General features: G+C 43.5%; 1 protein-coding gene across 1 annotated transcript in view; it reads right to left on the minus strand.

Annotated features, from left to right (window-relative positions):
• Window positions 1-17,379, minus strand: part of Msh2 (mutS homolog 2) — a 58,149-nt gene that overhangs the window by 23,483 nt on the left and 17,287 nt on the right. Inside the window, exons 6-8 of the mRNA XM_087907287.1 lie at window positions 16,955-17,088; window positions 12,888-13,087; window positions 4,081-4,190 (exon numbers count right to left, since the gene is read on the minus strand). Of these exons, the coding sequence (XP_087763413.1) occupies window positions 4,081-4,190; window positions 12,888-13,087; window positions 16,955-17,088 (444 nt within the window). The remainder of the gene's footprint in view (window positions 1-4,080; window positions 4,191-12,887; window positions 13,088-16,954; window positions 17,089-17,379) is intronic.

A 17,379-nucleotide genomic window follows, 5' to 3' on the forward strand; every position in this document is an offset into this window, starting at 1 on the left:
AGAACCATAGACTAACAATTTAGCCAACCAAATCCAACCTGAATTACCTGGCTATCAATAATTTGAGTACATATTTCTTGCATGGTCAATTAATTGGAAATTTAGCTTAGGTCTTTGGGGGGGGGGGTACTATAGCTTTGGAGCCTGTTCTGGAACTCACTCTGTACATCAGGCTGGCCTTGAACTCACAGAGATCCACCTGCCTCTCCCTCCCCAGTGCTGGGATTAAAGACGTGTGTCAGCACCACCCAGGTTTTTTTTGTTTCTGAGGTTTTTATTTTTAAGTTTAGAAAAGTCTCAAGATGGATAGTGCGTTGCATGCCTGTAGTCCCAGCACTAAAAACGGGAGGCCAGGAGGACTGCCGTGAGTTGGAGACCAGCCTCGGCCAGAGGGACATAAGATTCTGTCTCCAAACACCCAAAGAAGGGCTGGAGAGATCATCAGTAGTTAAGAGCACCTGATGCTCTTGCAGAGGATCCAGGCTCGATTCCCAGCACCGCGTGGCAACTCACAATCATCTACATCTAGTTCCAGGCAATCAGATGACCTCTCTGGCTTCTGTGGGGGCCAGAACATACAGTGTAGACATGCATGCTGGCAAACACACACACATAATAAGTCTTAAAAATAAAATAAAATAAAAACCACTTATGCACATTTTAAGCAAACTAACCTCACCTCCCAAAAACAACTTCTCTACAGGAAAAACAGAAACGTTTTCGTTTACCCCTAACTTTTATTTTCTGAGACAATCTTACTTTATAGTCCACACTGCGCCTAAACTCAAACACCATGGCCAACTTCTCCAGCAACTAAAATCCCTTCTATGTTAGAACTAAAATATAATTCATTGAACATTCGGGGTTGTTATTCCATTGGGACACTTTAAGAACTAACCACGCCCATCCCAGCCAGTTTTGGACCCTCCCCTCGCCGCCATCTTCCTCTTTCTCTCTCTCACGCTCACACGCGCGCGCGCGCGCGCGTGTGTGTGTGTGTGTGTGTGTGTGTGTGTGTGTGTGCGCGTGCACGTGTGTCTTTGTTTTATGTTTGTCTATATCTCCCTTTTTAAGTAATAAATGTCTAGCTTTATGTATAGCCTTATGTCCATTTACTCTGCCGCTCGCCCGGGAACCCTGACCCCCCCCCCCCACCCCCGCCCCGCATAGCACTTCCACTTCCAGCTGCTCTGCAAGCTGCCCGGGACATTCCATCATCATATTCTTTTTAAAAGAACAATATTTTGGTGCCGCGGACTCAAGAGATTCACCCACCAAGGACCAGTCCCGGCTTCACATATCCTCCGGGATTCTGAGCTCCAACTTCCAGGACTGAATCGGAACCGAGGTCTCAACACTGACCCACCTGTTAGTGAAGCCGCTCCTCGTTCTGCTACAGAAATCGTGTTTGGACGACCCCGGGGGTTGGTCCGCTTGCGTTAGCACTGCATTCCCGTGCTGTGCATTCGACATTCGTCTGGGGACCGGGTCCTCAGTTTCTCTACCTTTTTTCATTTTCACTTCTTTTCTTTACTTTTTCTCTCCTCTCGTCATACCGCCGCTCCAGGAGCGGCCCCGGCCTCTGGTTTTATCCAGCTAGGCCCATAGCTCCCCACTCGTGACTTGAGGACGCTCATTCACGTGGTCTTGGGGTTTTCACGATTCAGACTCTGGATAACAATCGTCCGTGGCAGACAGTCGCAGGTTTTTCCATCCCAGCCATGACCTGGTGCAGTTTTTTTTTCGGTTCCAGACTTTTGCTCCCCTCTGTGGCTTATGGTTCGGCATGGCAGCTCAACAACAAACTGTAACTTTTCCCTTGCAACACATGGCCGCCGCCATGTTCATTGGGGTCAGGTGACTTTATCGCTAGATTCACTGAGAGCCAGATCACGCAACCAGGCCCTCCCACTGTTATGTATGTCCCGCTTTCCCCTCCCCCTCCTCAGTGTTCACTGAAATCTCTCCTTAGCTGTAATTACAGATGTTTTGCATAGTGACGTGCTTTCTGATAGGGCCCATCAGAAACATACACTTTGCCTAATTCCTGTTCTCTATGTATAATGATTGTTCATTTCATCTTGTTTCAGACTACAAAATCATAAACTGGTATGTACTTTTAATCTTAATGTTACAAACAGTTTTTTTTCTTTCTGTCTGTCTTTTTACAAATGTGGATCTTATTTATTAAGAGTCAATACAGTCAAACTCAAACCCAATCTTCCAGATAGATTCTATACTACAGCTACACCTAATAATCAGCCCTCAACTGCTCAGAGATCTGGGAAATGCGATATTAATTGTTTAATTATTTAAAAAACTTTTCATAACCAAAAGAGACAGGTTGGCTCCTAGCAAGCACTCTGTTTCCTCCAAGAAGACAAAAGACAGACGGTCACGTCACTGACCAGCATCCATCTGCAGTTTGCTTCGACTGCCAAGCGCTGACCAATGGGCAAAAACTGCCTATCACCTAAACTGGAGACCTCCAAATGTGGACATAATCACTGGAATCGACAGTCTAGCTGCGCAGGTAAGGTAGACCTGTCTTCCTAAAGATTTCTTGGTCCACAGAGTCTTCAAAAGCCTGACAGGCTCTACATTAAACAACAAAGGTCAAATGCAACCTTCAGCGACCAGGGAGGACCAAAGAGTAGCTCTAGGTGCCAACCAAGTAAGTTCTCTGTCATTTTTTAATCAGTAACTCAAGTAAAATCTTATCCTTCTCAAAGATCTCTGACAGTCTGATAGCTGAGAGGTTTTGCCAGGTTGTCTCACCAAATAAAAATACTTTTCATTATAATTTCTTTTTTTATAAATCCAAGGAGTTCTTAATACAATGTATATGTCTAAAACTTCTGTTTTTCTTATAAGTTCCAGGGAGCCAAATTAAAAAACCCATCATAAACAGGTCAGATACAAACCTCTCAATTCCCTGGTCCTAAAATTTTTTCCTCAATTTAATTTTGTCCTCTGTTCTGCCAACACCCTAACCAGGTACAAGAGACACCAGATATTTCCATGCCACAGACACCTGTCCTGTCAGGAGCAGAGACCAGCTATGCCAAAATGTGACCAACACCCAGCTTCTCTCGGATCTCCCTCACCCCCACACACCCCCCAAAGACGATGCCCACAAATCAGCCGGAAGCAGTCTTGAGAATTTGCCGCCCCAATTCCTTCAACCTGTAATGTCTAACCTTCTACTTTTTATTATAAAAAGGATCCGGGAATGTTATTCCATTGGGACACTTTAAGAACTAACCACGCCCATCCCAGCCAGTTTTGGACCCTTCCCTCGCCACCATCTTCCTCTCTCTCTCTCTCTCTCTCTCTCTCTCTCTCTCTCTCTCTCTCTCTCTCTCACAAGTGGGTGCGTGCACTTGTGTGTCTTTGTTTTATGTTTGTCTATATCTCCCTTTTTTAAGTAATAAATGTCTAGCTTTATGTATAGCCTTATGCCCATTTACTGTGCCGTTCACCGCATCCAGCCCCTTGACTCTGCCGCTCGCCCGGGGACCCTTAATCCCCCCCCCCATGGTACTTCCACTTGCAGCTGCTCTGCAAGCTGCCGCGGGACATTCCATCATCATATTCTTTTTAAAAGAACAATAGGTGTCACTTAGGACACTGACTTCTTTCAGGGGTGCACCCTTTAATCCTGCACTCTGAGCCGAGGCAGAGGACACTGAGTCACCCCTGTGCCCACCCACACACACTCGACCCCTGTTCCAGTACACACACTCAACAACCACTGCCGCAGCCTTTCTCTTCACTGAGGTGATTACTGGACTGGGCTGGATGGAGCACAGGGATAAGACACTTGCCCGCCACATTCAAGGCCTTGGATTTGAGCCTCAGGACTGCCTATCGAATCCACTTCTTCCTTGTCTGCCATTTAAATTTACGTCGACTGGCTTCCACAGGTGCCACACTTAAAAGCAAAAAAAAAAAAAAAAACAAACCCTCGAGAAATTAGACATTTTTCTCATTTTTTCTTATGTGCTCTTTTTGGCTTTCTTTATGCTTATTTTCTTTTCCAAAAATATTTTGCTGTGGGATTAAATGTAAACCGCATACCTGATCCATATCCAAAGTTGTTTCTATCATTTCTTGAAATTTTGAAAAATCAGAACGAAGATCAGTAAGAGGAGTCACAAAAACTGCCGACAACAATGCCTGGTGTCTTCCTAAAACAAAGAAAAACAAAAATAAAGGCAACAGCTCACAACAAAACTAAAATAATGAACACCATTTGAACCACAAAGCACAGACTGTGCAGGTCTCCAAACATAATTCTACTTTTATGTTTTAATCAAGAAGAACACTGAATTCATTCTACAGACACGGAAATACTGCGGCAGCGCCAACGCCTCCTACGAATGCACTGCCTTCCTGCGTGTCTGTCATCTCCTTCATAAGTGATGCAGAAACATTAATTACGACTAAATGAACACTGTTTCTTGCAGATCTAATAAGACAAAGTCAAAGCCATTAAAATAAGACCTCTAATTTACATTTCTAATTTCCATTAACAACATGGTGTTCCAGTTAACAGAGGCTAAATCAAGTCAAGTATTTACTGAACTTGGATGTGGAAGAGTCATGCTGGGGAATTAAGTGAGGAGGGGAACAGAATCAACAGAGTACGCAGACTCAGAGCTGGATGCCAGCCCCAAGCATTTTGCCCTTCGGCTTTCTCATCTGCAACTTGGTGTCCTAAGCCCTCTCTCCTTGTTGGTACAATGACGACCTGCCAGAGGACAGGTATGTGAAACAGCACCCAGGCAGTGCTCCACACTGAACAGTTACTGTACACGACCACTAGGAGTAGGTGGGTGTGGAGTAATCCTTCTGTATACTGCGTGAATATGTCACTATGATTGGTATAATAAACAAGCTGACTAGCCAATAGCTGGACAGGATAATAGCTGAACAGTTTAGCGGGAAAGCCAAACTCAGAAGGATGGAATGAAGAAGGGTGGATCAAAAAAGACGGAACCCAACCACCAAGGAAGCAGGACATACAGAAAAAGAGGTAACAAGCCATGAACAACCTGGCAAAGTACAGGTAAGAAATATGGGTTAATTTAAGTGTAAGAGCTAGTAACAAGCCTGAGCTATTTATAAATAATACTAAGCCTCTGGGTCAGCTATCTGGGAGCAGGTGGCCAGGGCAGGAAAACCCTATCTACAATTACTACTTGGGACACAAAGAATTTTTTTTCTCCTCATTGCCAATAAATTCTTAACAGGAATTCTGCAAGTGATCGCTGGCACACTGAATTTATTACTGAAGTAATACATTTCAATTTCAGTAGCTCTTGAACGAGAATTATGAAAAGCTATCATGGAGTCATGTTTCATTATTAATCACAACAGCCTCTGACACACTGAGAAAACAGTACATATGTGTGAAACATTTAGACAGACTGTAAACAACACTTTGCCTACATAGTGTCTGTTGTGTTACAATGCCTGGCTCTTTATCCCCTTGGCTTAGAAATTACTGGTAAAAGAATGAATGGAAGTCACACAAAACAGTGATACTGGATCATACAATGATTTTCTTCCCCTACTTCATTAATGTTTTCAATGGGATACAGTGGTGTGACCCTGCAACCCAGCACTTTGAAGACCGGGGTGGGAGAATCACAAGTTTTGAGGATGCCTAGACTATACTATGAGAGCCTGTCTCAAAAAAACAAAACCTACTCCCACCAAGAACGAACCTTAGCAACAAAGATCCCGAGCATTAGTTTAATGCCCACTTTGCTTTCAGCTGTGTTAAGATGTGCAGACCAAGGGTACACAAGGTCTGTCAACGCCTGAAAGAAAAGAAAGCCTCACAACAAACACGGGGGCGGGATTCTGACCCTCAGTGCAAATCTGAAACTTACTGAAACTGGACTCTAGAAAAAACAAACATTCTGCCATCAGGTAGGGTGGCACACGCCTTTAATCTCAATACTCAAGAGGTAGAGGCAGGTAAACCTCTGTGAATTCAAGGCCAGCCCAGTCTACAGAGTTCAGGCCAGCCACCAGAGAAACCATATCTTAAAAAAACAAGAATAAGGGACTGGAGAGATGGCTCAGAGGTTAAGAGCATTGCCTGCTCTTCCAAAGGTCCTGAGTTCAATTCCCAGCAACCACATGGTGGCTCACAACCATCTGTAATGGGGTCTGGTGCCCTCTTCTGGCCTGTAGTCATACACACAGACAGAATATTGTATACATAATAAATAAATAAATAAATACTTTTTTAAAAGAAAAAAGAAAAAAAACAAGAATAAAATCAAAAATAATAATAATAATAAAGGAAAAAGAAAAAGAAAAGAAAAAGTAAGTGCCTTTTGTTTTAATTTTAAGAAAAGAACCACGCTAGACTCCTACCATTTTTGGTCATTTTCTAGTAACTAACCACGTCTCTTAGTTCACTGCTTACACACATCTAACCCTGTTAGCCTTAAATGCTTCCCTGGCCAATACAGTGGTTCCCCAGCCTCTCACATCTTAGAAATTGGCTCTGTTTCATCATCCAAGTCCGATGTCAGAAAGAAATCTCTTTTGCTCACTCTGTCCCAGCTGCTCTGAATTCATGGCATTCCTCCTTCCTGCCTCAGTTTATCAAGTTGGGGTTACAGCTGTCAGCCACTACATATAATAGCAATTCCTTTTTTCAAAGTTTAAAACCTTAATTAAGTATATGGGTTTTCTACATGGTACCCCAGGAAGCCAGAAGAGGGCATCAGATGCCCTGGAACTGAACTTACAGATGGCTATGAACCACCAAGTAGGTGCTTGGAATCAAACCCAGGAACCCTGGAGGAGCAGCCAGTGCTCCTAAGTGCTGAGCTGTCTCTCCAGTCCCAATAGAGAAGCCGGACAGTGATGCTGCACACCTCTAATCCCAGGTGAATCTCTGTGAGTCCAAGGCCAGCCTGGTCTACAGAACTAGTTCCAGGACAGCTAGGGCTGTTACACAGAGAAACCTTGTCTTGAAACCCGCTGCCCCACCACCAAAATAAATATATATATATATACATATGCCTTTGGCTGCACCTAGCATTTCCCTAGGCTGCAGTTTTCTCTATCATATTTTACTATGCATTTGAAAGTCTCGCCTATTTATTTCCTTATTATCTCTTCTACCCTTCCATTCTCAAGGACTCTCCACAAGAGAAAGGTCCACAGCTGTCACTGTCACGCAGTCTTGTGGGACACCGTAAGCACAAAGCAGACACTTGGTAGTCATCTGCTAAGAGGACACGAGCAAGGAAACATGAAATCATCAAGCTCTGGCCATTAACTTTGACACTTACAGTGACCACATAAGGATTGTGGATTTCAGAGATCATGTTGGGAACTGTAAGCTTCCTAAATGAAGTGAAATGTGAAGTGTCAAGGTGGAGAGATGAACTGAAGACACCCATGCTCGTAGACTGGCAGAACACTGTGAAAATGGTACATTAAGCAACCTAAAGATTCAATGCATCTCCATCAATATTGCAAAAGCAGGGGGCTGGTGAGATGGGTCAGTGGTCAGGAGCACTGGTCGTTCTTCCAGAGGATCAGGGTCCGATCCCCAGCACCCACTGTGACTCCAGTTCCAAGGGATCTGACCACCTGTTTCTAACCTCAGTGAGCACCAGGCACGAACACGGTACATATACGGACACACATATATGTAACAAATGTGCAAGCAAAACACACACAAAATGAGACTTTTTGAGATAGTTGCAATATCTTAAACAAAAATCGAAGCTAAATTGGGCATGAACTAATCTGGACACCTACCTGATGAGCTGTTTAGCCTGCTGGAAATTTGTTCCTTTAGATTACACCCAGCATTTCTGAGATGACTGTGGGGGTCACTCTGCTGACAGAACTGGTCTGGCTGGGCAGGTGCTGTGGTGGTTTGACTGTGACTTGCCCCATGATCTCATATGGAGCGGCACTATTAGAAGCTGTGGCTTTGGTGGAGTGGGTGTGGCCCTGTGGAGGAAGTGTGTCACTGTGGAGGCGGGCTTGGAGGCTTCCTTTGCTCAGGATACTGCCAAGTGTCTTAGTCCACTCCTGTTGCCTATGATCAAGATGTAGCCAGTACCACATCTACCTGTAAGTGTAAGCCATCATGCTCCCCACCATGATGATAATGGATTAAAGCTCTGAACTGTAAGGGAGTCAACCCCGATTAAATGCTCTCCTTTATAAAAGCTGGTCATGGTAGGACAGTAACGAAGACAGGTGTCGTTCCTTCCCTCACGCTCCATGGGATCCCAACTAAAGCTACGCAGCCACCTTCCCCAAGAGAGAGATGTTCTTTTGTCAAGGGTGTTGAGCAGCTGCATCATCCCACTAGAACCTCCAAATAAGTCAGCAGGTGCCTATTTCTTACAGAGAAAACTTTAATCCCACAAATCTACTTTCCAAACCGTTGCTGCCCCCTGCTGTCTGGGAATAGACTTTACTTCCAAGGCTTTTTTCTAGACTGACAGTTAAGCCTAGAATTAATCAAAACTGGAATCACAAGATGACAAGTTATATGTAATTTCTAGAAATAATATATGCTAATATACTTTAAAATCATACCTTTGCTCTAAAAATATTACACTTGTTTTATTCTCTCTTATTACAAATTAGTCTGTTTGGTTTTCTCTGTGAAACTAAGGAACTGTGCTGAACTTTTCAAAACTAACGGAGATAGAATTACCCACAGAACAAGGAAATCAGGAACACAACAGAACAAGACGGCAGCAGAGAGTCTACCAGCTCAGGCTGCATCTGCTCGCTAGATTTAGCAGCAAACAGCTAACTCAGCAAACGCCAGTCTGGTCCTGTGTTCTAGGATGGAATTAAGCACATGGGTGAAGAGAAGAAGAAAAGAAGTGCAGGCTATCAGAGACTCAAATAGGAAGAGACAGAGAGAGTGGTATCAAAGACACAGACTTTGTAGTTAGTTAGTCTGGGTTTTGTTTGTCTTAGAACTCACTCTGTAGACCAGGCTGGCCCAAAACTCAGATTCACCTGCCCCTGCCTCCCAAGTGCTGGAACTAAAGGTGTGCACCACACGCCCAGCCTTAGAATCTGTTTTTGAAAACAGGGCAAATGTAGCCAAGCAGGGGTGGCACAGGCATTTAATACCAGCACTACTCAGGAAGCAGAGGAAAATGGATCTCTGAGTTCAAGGTCAGTCTGGTCTACAGCTTGATTTCCAAAAGGGCCAGGGATACGTAGAGAAACCCTGTCTCAAAATAAGAAAAAAAGAAAAAGAAAGAAAGAAAATACAGCAAGTGGGAAAATTTAAAAGTGCTAGTTCACACAGAGGTGGACAGCAGCGCACGCCTTCTATCCCAGCACTCAAGAGGCAGAGGCAGGCATCTCTGCGAGTTTGAGGCCAGCCTGGTCTACACAGGAAGTTCCAAGCCAGCCAGGGTACATGAGACCCTGTCTCAAAAAGACCAAAATAAATAAATTAGGTAATTGAATGTTTTAAAAAGTATGGGCTGAGATGTCAGAAAACAAAAAGATATTTGTTTACTTTATAAGGTGAGAGACACATTAAAAAAAAAAGTCCAAAATAGCTGACTTTATTATTTAGAGAGCCTATCTCCATAGTCATATTGCATCCCTAATGTCTGTCAATCACCTTATATTGTTTGATGATCTAGTTGAAAGCAGACAAAATGATATAATATGGAAATCGAAATGCTACTCATTTATGCAATGGGGAAAATGAGGTACAAAGAGGAGAAATTAATCAAAGTATGGAAACTGGAACATCCCAAGAACTCTTTTTTTTTTCCTTTTTTCTTTTTTTGGTTTTTTGAGACAGGGTTTCTCTGTGGCTTTGGAGCCTGTCCCAGATCTCGTTCTGTAGACCAGGCTAGCCTCGAACTCAGAGATCTACCTGAGTGCTGGGATTAAAGGCTTACGCCACTACTGCCTGGTCCCAAGAACTATTTTAAGTTTCTAAAGGTAAGATAAAATATAATGTGTATTCTGTCATCATGAATCTGAATTTAAATATATCTGGAAAAGAACCAAATTTTTCCACAATACTAAAAGATCTACTTCATAATACCGGGACTCAAACCCAGTCAGGCACACAAACCCTCCACTACTGAGCCACCGAGGGGTATGCTTTAATAGTTCTCAGAGTTGTTGATGTTTGGTTGAAACTTAAAATGCTTTACATATTAGATACTTAATAACACTACAGAAACTGAAATTGATGCTGAAGAAACTTACATTCATTTCAAGGTAAAAGCTACAGGCAAGGGCTCTTGTTCTCTTCTTCATATTCTTACTCATGGGAGTTAAGCTCAAATGCCAGCACCCAGACAAAGAGTGAGTAAGGCATGCTGTGCCTGCCTATCACCTCACTGAGCAGTAGCGCAGGTCCCCAGGCAGGAAGACAGAGAGCACAGGAAACACCTGACATGTTGCTCTTGCCACATGTATGCATGGGTGCATACACTGCGTTTACATACATAAACCACACAACATGCACACACACACATTTGTCAAGTAAGGTGACCTTACTCACTAATATTCTATTTGTTTATGTTAGTAACTTTTTTTTGAGACAGGATGCTGTGCAGTCTACGCTGACCTTGAACTCACATTAAGGGTTCTAGCAGGTCTGGGCATGGCGGACAGGCCTTACCCGTCCCCCTCCTTTTTCCCTAAAGCTAGTCACCAAGGTCTATCCCCTTATTTGGTCCCTTTCTTACGCCTGACTCATTCCTAAGATGGATCACCAAGATTCACCAATCAAAGATCCCCATTTGACTACCCGAGTTTAAATACCCCATCAGAACTTACCAACCCATCTCAGCTCATTCCAGCACAGAACCCCTGCCCCACTCTCTCTTTTCCTCTTAATATTAACACTTGCAAAGCTATTTGCTGGATTCTGACTCAGTCACCTTGTCTCTCTGCCTTGCTTAAAAAGGATCTCTTTGTATTTGGGCGCAGTCTGCGCCTAACCCAGGGTTCAATGAGGAGCATCCCGAAGTACACGGGTCCCTTCACTCACTATCAAGGACCACACAAAATTCCTGGTCTTCCTGATTCTACTTCTCAGGGACCGGCTAATAAGCTTACGCCACCACACCTAGCTAAGAACTTCACTCTGACCTCAATTGTGAGAATACCAAGACCCTTTGTCCTGTCATGGCATATGCACTGGGAGTTAATTCTACCAAGTCTGAAGTCAGCCTGTTGGCTAGATGTTGAGATACGGTTTTGCTGAATGGTCAGGCTGGTCTCAAACCCATGTTAGTCCTCCAACCTAGCATTCGGAAGAACTAGGAACACAGGTTCTGGCAGAGCCCAATTTGCCTGTTCCTTTTGTTAAGGCTCAAGTATGCTTGCTAAAGTCTAACTATAATAAACACACAAACGTAAACATACAAAGTGGTAGAATTTCAGAGTAGCTTGCTGAGCAAAATTCTCAGAGTCCGCTGTGGGGCTAAACTAAGCTTTTTGATAAGTTTGATAAGTTTGGCTTTGAGATAAGAATTCTAGCCCAGACGAGGCTCAAACTCTCAGCAGCTGAAGATGGCCTTTGCTTACTTCTGGGAGTGTGCCTCCACACCTATCCTTCCGCACTGCTGAGGACTGAGCCCAAGGTTTTGTGCAAGCTAGGCAAGCACTCTTCCAATTGAGCCATATCCTTTTGCCCCCAGAAAACATCTTAAAAGCCCCCATAGGACTCTCTGTGGCTCCAAAGAGCAAGATATACACCCTGATATCTCACGTTCCTGCTGGGCTGTTCTCTTCTACTACAGCCAGCTACAACTGTACACACTGTCCTATGAGTCCAGCAACGGCACTGTTTAACCGCCTGCTACCGTGTGACTAACCCATTAATAATAATAAACCCAGTAACATAACATTGCTCTTTAACTGGGTCAAAGTACTAGAAACTGTGTGTGCTAGGCAAGTGTTTGACCACTGAACCACATCCCAAGCTATTTCTTATTCCTTTTCTTGGAGATAGGGTCTTCTTCTGTGACTAGTCCAGGCTGGTCTCAAACTCAGAAATCCACCTGCCTCTACCTCTTGAGTGCTGGATTTAAAGGCTTGCACCACCATGTCTTGCCTACTTTCTGCTTATTTAGGTGGTTGTTTTTTACGAGCACAGCCCCGGCTGGCCAGAATTTGCTATGTAGGACAGGTTTGTCTCAAACTTACAGAGATGTGCCTGCCTCTTCTTCCTGAGTCCTGGACTCTTTATTTGTTTGTTTAGCTGCAGGAATCTCACGGAAATGCCCAGGCTAATTTTGAACTTACTCTGTGACCTAGGTAGGTCTTGTAGTTGCTAATTATTCTCCTGCCTAAGCTACACAGTAGCTGGGATACAGAACTGAGCCACCAGTCTCGGTGAACATTCATTTCGAAAGCGCCAAAGTCATGTCTAACTCCCCAGTATTGCAATATACACACATAGAATGCTAAGTAGCGGACAGTCCAAATTATCTGAAGACTTCCGACTTCTGCCATAACATACAGCTCAATACAAACCTATGAGAAACTAATCATCAGGGGGTTCTAGACCAGCCTTTCATAAAAAACAGTACATTTGCCCAGCATGCGAGAGTGAAGTAAAACAGGGCTGAGGAAAAGTTTAAAAACTAAATAAATAAAACAAGAGTTGTGGCTGGAGAGATAGCTCAGCACTTAAGAGCACTGACTGCTCTTCCAGAGGACCCAGGTTCAATTCCCAGCATTCACATGGCAGCTCACAACTGTTGTAGCCCCAGTTCCAGAGGACCTGACACCCTCACACAGACACACATGCAGGTGAAACACCAATGCACATAAAGTAAAATAAATAAAAAAAAAAAAGCAAGCGTTAAGAAAAATAAAGTTGTCATTACCCTGGTATTTCTTCAGAGCCTGCAGGACACTGGGGAGCTGGTTCACACCCTGATATATTCGGTAACAGTCTTGTAAGTTCGCTGCTTGTCTCTGAAATTTCTTGGCAAGTCGGTTAAGATCTGGAAATCGACGAAGTAAATCCTCCTGTAAAGTCTGCCTCAGTTCTGAATCTTCTACAAAAGCTTCCACTAAATCTAATCTGGAAAAAAATATTAGAGTAAAAGATAAGACGGCTCAATAGGTAGGCACTTGCCACCAAGCCTGAGTTCCTGAGTTCAAACACCAGGGGATCCGCATGGAGAGAACCGATGCCAAGTTGTCCTCTGACTTCCAGGAGTATGCCAAATACACACACATCCATTAAAAAAAAAAAACATATATATGTATTTTAAATATATATAAAGATATATAATAGATATTATTTATATATATATAATATATATTGTTTATATATATATTTATATATATTTTATATATAATAGATATTATTTATATAGATATAGATATATCTATATAAAGCCATGGGGCTGGACAGATGGTTCAGTGGTTATCAGAAGTTAAGAGCATTGGCTATTTTTCCAGGACTCGGGTTCAATTCCCAGCACCCACATGGCAGCTCACAGCTGTCTGTAACTTCAGTTCCAGGGGACCTAACACCCTCACACCAATGCACATAAAATAAAGTTAAAATAATTTTAAGAAGAGAGAGAGAGAAAAGAAAGAGAGAGAAAGGAAGGGAGGGATGGAGGGAGGGAGGCAAAAACCAACACACTAGCACTACATATGGGTCTCACTGTGGCTAACTTAAAAAAGGAAAAAAAGAAAAGTAGCTTTGAAAAATGAAGAAAGCTGGGTGGTGTGGCACACGCCTTTAATCCCAGCACTGTGGAGGTAGAGTCAGGTAGATCTCTGTGAGTTCAAGGCCATCCTGGTCTATGTGTGAGTTCCAGGACAGCCAGGGCTATACACACACAATAATAATAATAATAATAATAAACCTGTTGGGGGTGGGGGAATGGACAGGAGAGGAGAGAAAAAGAGTGAGAGAGAATGGGGACGGAGAAGAGAAGATGAGGCGAGAGAATGTCTACAAAACGAACCTAAGAGAGGCACAGTAAGTCATCTCAAAACGCCTAGAAGGTAAAGGCTATCCCTGCCTAACAAAGTGAGTTATATGACACCCTGCCTCAAAACAAAACCAATGCACTAGCACACAGCACTTGCAAAGCTCCCTCAGTCTGGCCCAGAATGAATTGCTAGTTTCAGAAGCCTGTTCAGTAAACCACTTCAGAAGTAATTACAGTGTCAGTTTACAATTCTAGATAACAGTAAAAACGGGAGAGACTTCTGTCTCCTTGACAATGTCACTTTAAAAATCACAAATTTAGACATATCAAAGCTACCACTGGCATTAACAGAGTATACCTATCAGTCACATTGAATTCAATCTCTCAGCTGCACAAAATTAGATATTACATTAAATCACAATTTAACTGGAATGCATGATAATTTTTAGGGTTAGTTAATCCCTAAAATTCCAACAGAACTCTTTGGAAATTAATCATAAAACATGTTTTTTTTAATTATTACACTTATCTCTCTGTGTGTGCACTTATACATGTACAGCACACACATGGAGGTCAAAGGACAAAGTTCAAGAGTCAGTTTTCTCCCTCGGATGAACTAGGTCACCAGACTTGGAAGCAACCACTTGAGCCTTTCACCAACTCAACATATGGTTTCTTGGGATCTGGAGAAATGACAGAGTGGCCAAGAGCACTGGCTACTCTTCCAGAGAAAGCAGTTTTGATTCCTAGTACCTATGTTCCAGCTCACTATGTGGGATTTCCCTCTGTATGCTGCGAATACCACTGGTTAATAAAGAAGTTGTTTTGGGCCTATGATAGGGTAGAGCAGAACTAGGTGGGGAAAACTAAACTGAATGCTGGGAGAAAGGAGGTGGAGTCAAAGAGAAGCCATGTAGCCCAGCCAGAGACAGACAATGGACAGAACCTTGCCAGGAAGCCACAGCCACGTGGTAATACACAGCCACGTGGTAATGGGTAAAATTAACATGTAAGAGTTAGCCAATAAGAAACCAGAGCTAATGGGCCAAGCAGTGGTTTAATTAATACAGTTTCTGTGTGGTTATTTCGGGAGTCCAACTGTGTATAACCTGGTTCGGGATCCGACACCCCTCTTCTGATGGCCTCAGGAGCTCACACATACATGATGTGCATACACTCAGATAGAACCTGGATCAGCGACAGGGTCCCGTGGAGGAGCATCAGTGATGAAAATATAGGAAAAAATTAGGAGAGTAGGGACCAGGAGGTCTTGCACAAGCTGATGGTTTATGTCAAATAAGCTTATTAAGAAGTAGAGCCATCACCAGGTGGTAGGTGACCCATGCTTTTAACCCAGCACTAGGGAGGCAAAAGGCAGGCAGATCTCTCTAAGTTTGAGATCAGCCTTGTCTACATAGTTCCAGGACAGTCAGGGCTAAACAGAAGAGAAAAAAAAATACCAAGGTTGGTTATGATAGGGCACACATTTGACGTCAGCTCTCTGGAGGAAGAGGTAAGACAACCAAGCTCTAAGGAGTTCAAGGCCAGCCTGGTCTACATATCCAGTTCCAGTCCAGCTAGGCCTACACAGTGTCTCAAAAATCAACAGTATTCTATCATTTCTTTTAAGCCAGTAAAGGCTAGAGAGTCAGATCAACAGTTAAAAGCACTTGGCTGCTCTTAAAGAAAACTCAGGTGGATTCCCAGCACCCACATGGCAGCTCAAAACCATCTGTAACTCCAGTCCCAGAGGATCTGACGCCCTCTTCTGACCTCCACAGGCACCAGGCACACATGTGGTACACAGACAAAACATTCAGACCCATAAACGAGATAACTCTAAACGCAGCAAGGCTGATCTTTTAAAGAAAAGTTGCTGTGGCAGTGGAAGGCTCAGCCAGAAAGAGGACCTGAGGTCAATCCTCAGGATGAAGAAAGCAGGCAAGTACCTTGGCCTAAGTACTACTGTTCTGACTTCAGATTCTATTTTATCTATGGGGTGACATCAAGTTCAAGTTCCCCAGCTGTAGGAAGGAGAGCTAAAACTTCCCAAAGGCTGATCAACCTCCTCCCCAAAAAACAGAAACAGTCCTTAGTCTTTCAGAAACATCATGGCTGTCCCTAACAGAAGGCTGCTCAGACTGAAAGGCTTGCACTGTATGTCAGTTGACAGCAATGGGAAACATAAGGAAAATCCCCAGTCATTAACTTCTGATCGGTGAAAATTGTAACTGTTAACAATTGTTTGTGACTGTTATGCTCATAAACCCCACCTCTGCACCTGCTTGGGGCTGCCGGGAGAACAAGGCTCCGGAGTTCTTGTCCTGCCGCCCTGCTCCATCAGTGACCGCTCCGGGAGTGAATCATTAGGGTCTCCGGAGCCTTAAGTGGTATCTCTCACCTTCCTCGTGGCGCACACAGCCTAGACCTAACAAGAACCTCAGAAAGTTGTCCTCTGCCCTCCACTTGTGCTCCTCCCACAAATAATAAGTAAAAATAACTTTTAAAACACGAAGAAAGGTTAGCTGGGCTAGGGATAGAGCTAAGTACAAGACCCTGGATTAAGTTTCCAGTTCAGCTTCCACCTTCAGCACCACATAGCTAGGGGTGGCGCCACCCACACCAGTGCCTGGGAGACGGGGGCCAGGATGGCTGGGATGACAACCCTCACTGAGAAACCTGACTATATCTGAGTTAGAATCCTGGAATCTACATTAAGGTGGAAGGAGAGAATGAACTCTACAGATGTATGCTCCACACCCTGTAAGCACCCCTCAAACACACACACACACACACACACGCTACATATAATTAAAATGTTTTTAAAAGTTAAAATTCATCCTCAACTAAAAATGAGTTCAAGGTCAGTTCAGGACCCACAACACAACAAAACAAGAAATAAACTGAGTGTAAACTGTCTATCAGAATATGTGGCATTATCATACAGGGTTAACAGTGAATTGCACAAAGGCAGGAGAAGCACACACTAAATGCTGTACCTCTCTTCTATTCTGTTCTTGTCCATGAGAGGCTGTTTAATCCACTGGTTAACCAATCTTTGTCCTTGAGCAGTTTTGCATTTATTCAGTAATGCAGCCAGAGACTGAGAGCCAGTGGTATCTTCAACAGAACCCTAGTAACACACGAAAGAAAAACCATCAGCAAAGACTTTATCCCGCCATGAAACAGAACTGGAATAGTGAGCACTGCTCTCCAAGGATAAACTGGGAACTGCCCACAATTAGTTCCCCTAAGGTGAAACCCGTGCATCTGCATTACTCTCAGCTGACTCACAGTGACTGCAGTGTCTAAATGAACTCAGAACTGTAAAGCCCTGCATTAACAAAGTCACCCAAATGACCAGGACAGTCTACACACACTGTCTGAGACTAGCAAAATAAAATACAATAGTTAAAAACAACTT

The sequence above is a fragment of the Myodes glareolus genome, chromosome 6 (genome assembly GCF_982192425.1).
Source record: "Myodes glareolus chromosome 6, mMyoGla1.1, whole genome shotgun sequence".
Taxonomy (NCBI): domain Eukaryota; kingdom Metazoa; phylum Chordata; class Mammalia; order Rodentia; family Cricetidae; genus Myodes; species Myodes glareolus.